Raw genomic sequence first — 12,512 nt, 5'->3', positions numbered from 1 at the left:
CTCAATAGGGTCTGCCATGCCACTGCAAATATCCAGCGTCATGTATATGCGACAGGGCTTTAAGGGAATTATAGTGACGTACGTGATTTTACTTTAAAATACAGATTCTTGGGGTGCCTGGGTGGCTCAGTTGGTTATGCGTCATACTCTTGGTTTTGGCTCAGGCGGTGATCTCAGGATCAATATCAAGCCCCTTGACAGGCTCCATGCTTTATTAGCCCAGTCTAATTGAGATTCTCTCTCCTCCCTCTGCCCCTCCTGCTCATGCTCTCTCTCCAAAATAAATAAACCTAAAAACAAACAAACAAACTTCTATTTCACCACCCAAAAATAAATAATCACTTTAAATTTGGGGCCAGTCTCAGCAGGAAGCCTGCTTCTCCCTGTTTGTGTTCCCTCTCTTGCTGTGTCTCTGTCAAATAAGTAAAATTTTTTAAAAATTTGGGGGGCCATTCCAATTATTATTTACATACTATTACTTAATATAGAGAAAAACACTCAAATGAGTCCAATAATCTTCCAAAGATATTTTTTCTGGAGAATAGATCATGTTTATTTTTTGTTTATTTTATCCTATTTTGATTCTAGTATAGTTAACATACAGTTATATTATATTAGTTTCAGATCACATTTGTTATATTTTACTTTTACTCCCATAAACTATAGGTTCCTGAATATTTTTGGGCTAAGCACCTATTTTAAATATTTGCCCAGTATCTCTTCTCCCAAGATCACAGTCTCTGATAAACCATAAAGGACAGAATTAAAGCTTATGGCAGGTAACATCAATATAGAAATATCTTAATCCAGTTATACAACCCAGAGGTTGCTCCTCTGTCCCTACAAAAGACTTATTCTGCTGACTTTAAGACAGAAGATATATGAATCCTTCTTTCATTGCCAGTGTGTGTTAGTAAATGGAGTCTAAAGAATAAAGGACAGGATTAAAGGAATGCTCTTAGGCTTTCCTCATCCAGCAGAGAGTATAGGAAATGACCTGCCATTTTCTTTTTCTTTTTTTTAAAGAGATTTATTTGTGGGATATCTGGGTAGCTCAGTCGGTTAAGTGGTGGGATATCTGGGTAGCTCAGTCGGTTAAGTGGCTGCCTTCAGCTTGGGTCATGATTCCACGGTCTTGGGATCGAGTCTTGCATTGGGCTCCTTGCTCAGCAGGGCCCTGCTTCTCCCTCTGCCTGCCTCTCCCTCTGCTAGTCTCTCTCTCTCTCTCTCTGACAAATGAATAAACAAAATCTTTAAAATAAATAAAAGATTTATTTACCTGAGAGGGAGGATCTTCAAGCAGACTCCCTGGTGAGCAAAGAGCCTATGGCGAGGTTTGATCTCACCTACCAGGAGATCATGACCTGAGCTGAAACCAAGAGTCGGATGCTTAACCAACTGAACCACCTAGGTACCCAACTGGCATTTAAAAATGTGTTTGGGGAATTGCGACTCTTGTACTGAAAGGTAGGCTCTGTTATGACCTTGCAAGTGCCACACGGAAGGCAAGCATGAGAAGATAAGTGCCTGCAGAAGGGCATCTGCATACAAAGGCCAGAGTGACCCCAGTGAGAGCTGCTCAGAAATAATCTGGGAAAGGGCGAGGATGCGTTGCCAGTCAGGCCTGTCACACACATGACTGACTACCTGCTTGCCCAGACCTTCTACGTGGAGGCAGGCCCACACACACCACCAGGGAAGCATCATGTAGACAAGCAGTCAAGAAAACCACAGAGACTGAAAAGAAGATGTGTTCTTCTTCTTCTTCTTCTTTTAAAATTTATTTATTTGACAGAGATCACAAGTAGGCAGAGAGGCAGGCAGAAAGAGAGAGGCAGAAGCAGGCTCCCTGCCGAGCAGAGAGCCTGATGTGGTGCTCGATCCTAGGACCCTGAGATCATGACCTGAGCCAAACCCACATGACCTTAACCCACTGAGCTACCCAGGCACCCCAGAAGATGTGTTCTTAACTACTAAATTACATGAGAGGAGCACTTTGACTCTCACTGATGTAACAGATACTATAATGGGCAACATGATCTAATGATACAAGGAGGGTTAGTACTACACAGCCCTGTGCTAGCTTGAGCATGTGGAGGTGGTCTAAACAGGTCCTACTCTGGGAAGCAGTTGACCTTATTGGCATCCAGCTGATAGACTGGAGGAACATGAGGTGGCAAGTGGTTGTTCTGGACTTAGGTAGCACTGAGATGCATCCTGGGGCAGAAAAGCAAAGAGGGGCGCCTGGGTGGCTCAGTGGGTTATCTCTAATGGGCAAGGAAGATCATATTCTAGGTCTCAGGCTTCAGAGTAGAAACCACAGCAGGGCAGTTACTCTGAAACGAGTTTACAAGCAAAATGAAATATATCGAGGTAAGTAGTATTCAAGAACAGCTGGGCTAGTGATAAACCACACTGGGATTAGGGGTTAAAAGAATGGGAATATAGCCCACACCCTTCACCTGAGAGTATTTCCTTATCTGTAAAGTAGGAATAATAATATTACCTTGACCACCTATCAGGGTAGTTTGAGACTCAAAGGAGACAGAGTAAGAGAAGTACACAGAGCACATCAGAAACCATGAAGTTCTATATAAAGACAGGATACTATTTTATGACAGAAAAAGAAAACCAGAACTTTTATTAACATGTTCTAATACCGTATCTGAAATAGGGCGAGTCCACATGATCTCTATGATGCCTTAGATTTTTAAAGTTGTAGGATTCTTCATGAACTGAGTGGTATATTAAGTCAAAACAACTATCAAAAGGATTCTGTAGTCATTATTCTAGACTTCTAGACAGTGGCCAGCAAAGAAGTGTGTGGGGAGGACAGGGTTCCTGATCATGACATTTTTTTTCCCTGAAAGTCAGTGGAATTAAGAGTAAATGCAATGTAACAGAATATTTAAGAGTATGAAGGATATGAAGAATATGAAGGATAGCTCAAGAATATGAAGGGTAGCTCAGCTTTCTTTGTCCTTCTACTGTCTAATTAATCAAAGTACAAAAGATACTACTGTATTCTGTAATCACACAATCACGTATACTTAACTGGAAAATTTGACACCGAATCCCTACATTCAGTCACAAAAACTTATGGCCTGACTATAGAGATAAAAACAAAAGTGAAACAGCAGTCATACCCCTCCTCCCCCCCCCCAAAAAAGGTAAAAGATAATCAGTAACTCCATTCCACTGCTTGGCTGAAGTGTCAGAATGTAAACAAGTTTGAGCAAGTGGTCCATGAAAAGGACTTCATTTTTCCCAAATTCTTATGAAATTTTATGGTATCTAGACAAATGAGGTGCTACTGTGTGGTTACCTACATAGCCAAGAACCAACATGTGAAAAAAAATGCTTGTAAGCAATCCACAGAGCTTTTGCTAAAATTAAGTACTCAATCAGAGTATTTATAGCAGGTCACCTGGGTTCCTAACCCCAGAGATCAGATGCAGGAAGTTAGGAGCAAAGAGACTACCAAAAGAGGAGAACAATGGCCACTTCTTACATTCATAGAGGAGAAAGAAAAGGTGTAAAATGCACTACACACAGCTCAGTACTCTGAAGTCCTTATTTCACAATGCAAGAACGGCCATTCATAGTCATGACTAAATCAGCAAGGAAAACAACTATATATAACAATACCTAGCAAAAATTTTTTCAAGTAGAGTGACTGACTAGATTTTTCAACAGTACTGGGGTAATTCATCTACATGTAACATCTTGTTCTAGAGGTATGGTGTGCACGAAAACTCCACTAGGGAAATACTAGCTTAGCAAGGGAGGCCTTTCTGAGAGCTCCTGCTAATTAAGTATTATCTGTATGGTAAAGCAATCACAACATGCTCTTGGATATCTAGGTCGCCTTCCCAGAGAAGTTGTTACTAAATGAATTTATAAGCAAAAGTTGTATCATTTTCAAAATGTTCTATTAATAAAAATACTGGAACCAGCAAGAGATAAGAGAGTGGGAATAGGAGTGCAACTAGATCCAAGTGAGAGAATCTGAACGATCAGATAAGAAAAAAGGAGAAGAAGCCTCAGAAACAAAGTAGAGCAAAATGAAATGGCGGGGGTGGGGGGAGCAAGAGGAGAGCAATGTCTTCAAAGAGGCAAGTGGGGGCATAATTGCCACCAGGAAGACTGTCAGAAGTTCTAGGGATGAAAAAACAGGTGTGACAAGTACTACAGGGCTGGGCCAAATGCTTTTACTTCTCAAAAATGTTCAAAACAAGACTATACACGAAACAATAAAAGATAACTCTCACTTAGGCAGAGGGTATTAGAAGATAATTCAGCTGTTTCTTACTTTGTCTAATGTAGTTTTATTCGATTCTGAATTAAGAAAAGGGTTATGGTTTTTCAATGTGATTTTTACTAGTAACAGGTAAGGAAATCGGGGCCTCCTTATCTAGCTGAAGCTGTTTCTATGAGATCTGCCATGTTTTTGTGTGTCTTTCTTTTTTTTTTAAGATTTTATTTATTTATTTATTTATTTATTTTTAAAGATTTTATTTATTTATTTGACAGAGAGAGATCACAAGTGGGCAGAGAGGCAGGCAGAGAGAGAGGAGGAAGCAGGCTCCCTGCCAAGCAGAGAGCCCGATGTGGGGCTCGATCCCAGGACCCTGGGGTTATGACCTGAGCGAAAGGCAGAGGCTTTAACCCACGGGGCCACCCAGGTGCCCCAAGATTTTATTTTATTTTTTAAAAAGATTTTATTTATTTATTTGACAGAGAAAGATCACACATAGGCAGAGAGGCAGGAAGAGAGAAAGAGAGAGAAGCAGGCTCCCCGCCGAGCTAAGAGCCTGACGCAGGGCTCGATCCCAGGACCCCAAGACCACGACCCAAGCCAAAGGCAGAGGCCCAGCCCACTGAGCCACCCAGGCGCCCCTAAGATTTTATTTATTTATATGACAGACAGAGGTCATAAGTAGGCAGACAGGCAGGCAGGGCGTGGGGGAAGTTGAGCAGAGAGCCCAGTGTGGGGCTTGATCCCAGATCCCTGGGATCATGACCCGAGCCGAAGGCAGAGGCTTTAACTCACTGAGCCACCCAGGCACCCTTTCTGTTGGTTTTTAAAAATGATTTTTATTTTTAATTAATTAAGTTTAAAAAAAGATTTTATGTATTTGAGAGAGAGCATGAGTATGGGGAGATGGAGAAGCAAACTCCCTGCTGAGTAGAGAGCTGACATGGGGCTCTATCCCAGTACCCTAAGATCATGACCTGGGCCAAAGGCAGACACTCAACCAACTTAGCCACCCAGGTGCCCCAAGATTTTTATCTTTACGTAATCTCTAAACGCAATGTAGGGCTTGAACTCACAACCCCAAGAATGTGAGTCACACTCTGCCAATTGAGCCAGGCACCCAATCCACCATGTTTCTGGAAAGGATTCTGGGGGCACCTGGGTGGCACCGTCGGTTAGGCATCCAACTCTTGATTTCAGCTCAGGTCATAATCCCGGAGTTGTGAGATCAAGCCCCGTGTAGGGCTTTGCACTCAGCAGGGAGTCTGCTTGAGATTCTCTCTCTCCCTCCCCTTTGATCCTTTCCCGCCTTGCTCTCAAATAAATAAATACAATTAAAAAACAACAACAACAACAAACACCAGGATTCTCAACTACTTGATTTAGGACTCTGTTGCTAGCTCTCTCCTCCTCTCTGTTACTTTTCCTCCCTGTCACTCCTGTTTGGACCCTTGGTGGTGTTTTTCCTATCAAATGCTTCCAAGGACAGGAGGTGACAGCACCAATGCAACATGGTCTTATGGTCTTATGACCTACCACCGAGGTGTGCTTTCCAATTTCCCAGGCTGGGCAATGTAAGCCCTACAGAAAGAGTCTTGTATCTTATTTTCACATGTGTTCCAAAATATCATTGAGAATAACCTCTTTACCAAAAATAATACACAGGTATATTCTTTTTCATTAAATTTAGGTTTTCCTCCCTGCAAAGATACTACACACGAAATATCTACTATTCCTTCCCTACCTGAACCTTACACTGTATGTCCAATGTGAGCAGTTTTTTCTGCATAGGAAATGCCTAACTTTTCTCTAACCCCCTCTTCCACTGTTCCTGATCAATTAGCTAGATACCTTCTGGCTCTAAACTCGGGGCATATCTCTCCTTTTCACAAAGCACCCATTAGCCTACTAACTCAGTTGTTATTGTTGCTGTTTTAATATTGTATTTTTTTTTAAGATTTTATTTATTTATTTGACAGAGAGAGAAAGACAGCCAGAGAAGGAACATAAGCAGGGGGAGTAGGAGAGGGAGAAGCAGGCCTCCTGCCAAGCAGGTGTAGGGGTTGATCCCAGGATCATGAGCTGAAGCAAAGGCAGAAGCTTAACGACTGAGCCACCTAGGTGCTCCGATTTTATTTATTTATTTATTTATTTGAGACAGAACAAGCAGAGGGAAGATGCAGACGGAGAGGGAGGAGCAGGCTTCCTCCTGAGCAGGGAGCCTGATGTGGGGCTCAATCCCAGGACCCTGGGATCATGCCCTGAGCTGAAGGCAGATGCTTATCTGACTGAGCCACCTAACTCAGTTGTTCTTGACCAGTTTTCTGTCCTAGTAAATTTGAAGGGATCAACACACTTCTACCAGTATTCACGGCTTACTAATAACAACAGACAATTAAAGAGTGGAAGGGGAGAAGGGCTGGGAGGTGTATTAAAAGAAAAGGTCCAGAGCAGTTTCTGGCACAGAGCTTAGATCATAGACTCCACTTAACTGAGAACTGCAACTTGAACAACCAAATTTCAAAAAGGCTATGTTGCAGGCCATATGGATGTAAGCACAACAGCAGGAATCAGAAGACAGAATATCAAACCATAAGAGACTCTTAATCTCAGGAAACAAACTCAGGGTTGCTGGGGGGTAGGGATAGGGTGGCTGGGTGATGGACATTGGGGAGCATATGTGCTATGGTGAGTGCTGTGAAATGTGTAAGCCTGATGATTCACAGACCTCCACCCCTAAAGCAAATACATTATATGTTAATTAAAAAAAAAAAAAGAAGACAGAGTAAATTACTTCAGTATGTGGTTTTTACCTATGTATGAACATCACGAGAGAGGGAAAAAAATCAAGAGCCTGTCTCAAACCTCACATTGAAGGATCTCGCAGAAGCCCCCTACCTATCTTACAATCTCTTTAAGGCAGTCATAAATCTGAGTTCACAGTAATTCCACTGAGTTCTCTAGTAGTTGGCAGGATTTTTTTTTTTAAGATTTTAAAAAATGTATTTATTTGCCAGAGAGAGAGCAAGAGAGCATGAGAGTACAAGCAGGGGGAATGGCAGGCAGAGGGAGAAACAGGTTCAGCAGGACCTGGAGGACTCAAACCCAGGACCCTAGGATCACGACCTGAGCAAAAGAGAGATGCTTAACTGACTGAGCCACCTAGGCATCCCAAGGACTTAAAAAAAAAATCTTTTTTAAATCTTTTTGGACAGTTTGTTTAACCATCCAAGATAATAAAATATTCACCCTAACTCTGAGGTGCTAAGCTGTAGCCTGGACCAAAGACTGATGATAATACAAACCAAAAAGGCACCTTCCATTTTTTTATTTTTAAGATTTTAATTATTTATTTGACAGAAAGAGAGAGAAAGAGTGTGAGCAAAGGCAGGGAGAGCAGCCAGACTCCCCAATGAGCAGGGAGCCTGATGTAGGACTCGATTTCAGAACCCTGGTACTGTGACTGGAGCCAAAGGCAGATGCTTAACCGACTGAGCCACCCAGGCATCCCAAAAAGCACCTTTCCGAATGACCGTGTTATAGAGGCTGCTATTCCAAGTCAGGGGTTGGGGAAAGGAGACTGGAGTAGACCCTGGGATCCAGAGGCAGCAGCAAGAGTGAAGAACTCTGCGGGGAAAAGTTCTTCAAAGTCTCATTCCTTACTGAGCCGGGTACAGCTTGTTCTCTAACAAGCACATAAGCAGTTGGGTTGCATTCTAAAGTGAAGACATTTAGACTTGGTTGAGTAGCTGTGAGTGTTATAAGAGAACTTTATTTATATATTATACATACATACATATATATTTATATTAACATATAATGTATTATTTGCCCCAGGGGTACAGGTCTGTGAATCATCAGGCTTACACATTTCACAGCACTCACCATAGCACATACCCTCCCCAGTGTCCATAACCCAACCATCCTCTCCCTATCCCTCCTCCCCCCAGCAACCCTCAGTTTGTTTTGTGAGACTGAGAATCTCTTATGGTTTGTCTCCCTCCCAATCCCATCTTATTTCATTTTTTCCTCCCCTACCCCCAATCCCCAGCCCTGCCTCACATTCCTCATATCAGAGATCATATGATAATTGTCTTTCTCTGATTGACTTATTTCGCTCAGTATGATACCCTCTAGTTCCATCCACATCATTGCAAATGGCAAGATTTCATTTCTTTTGATGGTTGCATAGTATTCCATTGTGTGTATATATGTGTGTATACACATATATATATACATACACACACCACATCTTTATCCATTCATCTGCTGATGGACATCTAGGTTCTTTCCACAGTTTGGCTATTGTGGACATTGCTGCTATCAACATTCGGGTGCACGGGCCCCTTCACGTCATTATATTTGTATCTTTAGGGTAAATACCCAGTAAGCCTACTGCTTTTCTAAAAGACTGAGTTATTTTATCAATTTGAGAGGAATTATTATTCCTCTGGTTAGTTAATATAGTATATTAAAAATAAAAAAAACCCACATATTCATTACCTCTTGCTATGGAAAGCAATTTTAGATTAAATTATTTAAGATTAAGAGAACTTCACTCTAATCAGAATACAATCATTCCTAATTTGCAGATGCAGGACACTGATAAATATTATTATTATTATTTAATATTTTATTTATTTGACAGAGAGAACTCACAACTAGGCAGAGAGGCAGGCAGAGAGAGAGGAGGAAGCAGGTTCCCTGCGAAGCAGAGAACCCAATGCGGGGCTTGATCCCAGGACCCTGGGATCATGACCCGAGCCAAAGGCAGAGGCTTTAACCCACTGAGCCACCCAGGCGCCCCGATAAACATTATTTTAGATGTTAATTAAATTTCATTATAATAAAGACATTTTTTACTTCAGCGGAACTTTAAAACAAAATAAGTATGCTGTTAAAAATATTTTCCTGGGGCACCTGAGTGGCTCAGTCGCATAAGCGTTTGACGCAATCTCAGATTGGGTTCTGATCTCAGAGCTGTGAGTTCAAGACCCATGCTGGACTCCACGGAGTGGGGGTGTGTGTGTGTGTGTGTGTGTGTGTGTGTGTGTGTGTGTGTGTGTCCTCCACTCCACCCCCAAGACTTCAGGGTATGAGATTCAAAAGAAAAGTGGTATCTAGCCTCTCTCCGGGAAATTACTAAAGGGAAAAAAGTACTTTAAATCAAATGAGGAGGGGCACCTGGGTCATGATCCCAGGATCCTGGAATTGAGCCCTACATCGGGCTCTCTGCTCAGCAGGGAGCCTGCTTCCATCTCTCTCTCTGCCTGCCTCTCTGCCTACTTGTGATGTCTGTCTATCAAATGAATAAATAAAATCTTTAAAAATAAATAAATAAATAAAAGAAATCAAATGAGGAACACATAGGAGGGCTTTAAAGACCTTTCCCTTCATCTCTCTCTTCCATTAAGGTTCTAGAGCTTTTAGGGCCTTGTTTGGTGGTGCACAGTTTGGGAAAGTCACCTTGTTAAGTTTAAACACAATGAACAGCTGAAATTTTCTTCCTAAAAAATTACCACCATCACCCTGAGGCTGTTGATTCAATCTGTCCAAAGAAAGCTTCTTGTCTTGCTAAAGTATTTCCCACTAACATATGGCATTCTGGGTTTTGTGTGTGTTTTTTTTCAATAATTTTATTTATTTTTAAAAAGATTTTATTTATTCATTTGACAGACAGAGATCACAAGTAGGCAGAGAGAAAGGAAGGGAAGCAGGCTCCCTGCTGAGCAAAAAGCCCAATGCAGGGCTTGATCCCAGGATCCTGGGATCATGACCTGAGCCAAAGGCAGAGGCTTTAACCCACTGAGCCACCCAGGCACCCCTTATTTATTTATTTTTTAAGTCACAGTGAATATGGAGCTTCAACTCAGGACCCTAAGATCAAGAGTTGCATGCTCCACTGACTGAGACAGCCAGCCACCCCAACATAAGGCATTCTCTCTTTTTTTTAAAAGATTTCATTATTTATTTGAGAGAGAGAGAGTACTTGCATATGAGTGGGGGGGAGGGGCAGAGGGAGAGAATCATCATGCAGACCCCTTGCTGACCACAGAGCCCAGTAGGGGGCTTGATCTCAACCCCTGAGATCATGACCTGAGGCAAAATCAAGAGTCCAATGCTTAACTGACTGGCCACCCAGGCGTCCCCAGAATTTCTTTTCTAGCATGAGAGTGGAATGAAAACAATGACCAAAAAAAAGATAAAATAAAGAGATGAAGATTAACAGGTTGTGCTTCTTCTTTTGCAACAGGGCTGGAAACAAGTGACTAAATGATGGTGGCCAGTGCCATGCAGAGGGGCCTACTAGGTAACAGACAGCAGAAGGAAACATGAAAATTCGAGAGCTTTCCTTACACAATTTTTTTGCCCCTAAGAAGTTCTGTTACATCTCAGGCAGTAAGGTCTCAGTTTAAGGAAAAGAGGCTGTCAGGAGTCACCAACTCAGGGCCCTCAAATACAACTCAGTCCCTGGGCTGATGCCCTCCACACCCACCTCGTCATCACTGTTGGACGTCTCTGAGTCTGAGGAGGCTGCAGGCTGACTCACAGGCGGCTCCTTCTCCTCAGAGTCACTCCGCTTCCGCTTCGCCAGGGACAACAGCTCCTAACAGGGCAGAAGCAGACACATGAGTTTGTTCAACACAGAAAAAACATTCAAGAAGAGCAAAATGCCCACCTTCCCTAGGTCTCTTCTACCTCTTTGTGCTTTCAATCAAAAGACATCATCATGGGAACTTTTATCACACAAGTAGACAGGCTGCCAGTATTCCTAAGCACTAAAGAAATGTTTTCAAAATTTGTCCCTTTCTTCTTAATGGGAAATGTACGTCTCAAATGGGAAAAGACTGAAAAACAGAACTGGAGGTTATTCCCAAATTGCGATCATTTCCTCTATAAGCTACAGAAGTACTGATTCTTCGGAATTGATTTGAGAACCATATTTTCAAAGGTAATTTGCTCACTGTTCTTACTGGTATAGCTAATACTCCAAGCATCCTCTTAATGTAAATCATGGAAAAACTGGATTTGTGGGACTGTTCTGAATAAAGCTGACAAACTACAATTTGCTAAGATAATTATTTTTTAAGTGGGTTTCCTACCCAACAAGAAGCCCAAAGTGGGGCTTGAGCTCCTGACCCTGAGATCGAGACCTGACGTGAGATCAAGAGTCAGATGCTTAACCAACAGAGCCACCCAGGAGCCCTTCTAAGACCATCTTTTATTTTGAATGCTTGAACCACGGAGGGAAATAAGTATATTTTTGGTGTTTAAGATTTCATTTATTTATTTGAGAGAGAGAGATCACAAGTAGGCAGAGAGGCAGGCAGAGAGAGAGGGGGGAAGTAGGCTCCCTGCTGAGCAGAGAGCCCCATGTGGGGCTTGATCCCAGGACCCTGAGATCATGACCTGAACCAAAGGCAGAGGCTTCACCTACTGAGCCACCCAGGCACCCCTATTTTTGGTGTTTAATCCAGAGCCTGACAACAGCAGTAAGTGTTCTGGCTTCTACATCAGTATCCTAATTTGACAACCCAAATGTTCCCATTCACGACTATGGCTTGTCCTGGTGATTTATGACAGATTACAGGGGGAGGGATGTGCCACTAAGTGTCATGGCTAGAACCAGACTTTGCTTTCACATGGTTCCTCTCTCCTCTTACTTCTCACCAACTCAGTCCAGTCACTCAAACATGCTACAAAAGGAAACTTATCTAGTTCCTGCCCTCTGTAATATTAGTACCAGTTTGAAATTTTACTGCCCTATCTAACATTGAATCTTTATGACAACCTGAAGTATTGTCATCATCCCCATTTGAAGATGAAACTAAGCACCAGGAAAGATTAGAAACTTACTCAGGGTAACACAGCTAGTACATGATAGAGCCAGAATTCAAACCAGGGCAGACAGAACCCTACCTTGTAATTCAGTCATGGTTTACCACTCTAAAACATTTTCCCTTCTGCCAACAAAGAGAAAAATACAACTAATAAATACTAGTAATGTTATTTATTGATGATGATGGTGCTATACAATTATAGGTCAAATGCCAAGATGGATTTTAAAATAATAGACTGCTACAAAGTATCTGTTTTCTTCTTCCAGTCTCTTTCTATTTTAGGAGTATACTCTGCTGGCCAGAATGAGAAAATGACCTTCTCAGATTAACAGCTGACCGGCTCTCTTCCTTCATAAGCAGTCATGAAATGTTACTCTTCTCATTTGACTGAAGAGAGGTACCACACCAACTTC

The 12,512-nt window shown here is 42.1% G+C and overlaps 1 protein-coding gene across 1 annotated transcript in view; it reads right to left on the bottom strand.

Moving 5' to 3' along the window:
* RTF1 (RTF1 homolog, Paf1/RNA polymerase II complex component) overlaps positions 1-12,512 on the bottom strand; it is a 56,804-nt gene that overhangs the window by 29,000 nt on the left and 15,292 nt on the right. Inside the window, exon 2 of the mRNA XM_046009688.1 lies at positions 10,755-10,865. Within this exon, the coding sequence (XP_045865644.1) occupies positions 10,755-10,865 (111 nt within the window). The remainder of the gene's footprint in view (positions 1-10,754; positions 10,866-12,512) is intronic.

Source organism: Meles meles, chromosome 6 (genome assembly GCF_922984935.1).
Source record: "Meles meles chromosome 6, mMelMel3.1 paternal haplotype, whole genome shotgun sequence".
Taxonomy (NCBI): domain Eukaryota; kingdom Metazoa; phylum Chordata; class Mammalia; order Carnivora; family Mustelidae; genus Meles; species Meles meles.
This window is presented reverse-complemented; position numbering and strand designations above follow the sequence as displayed.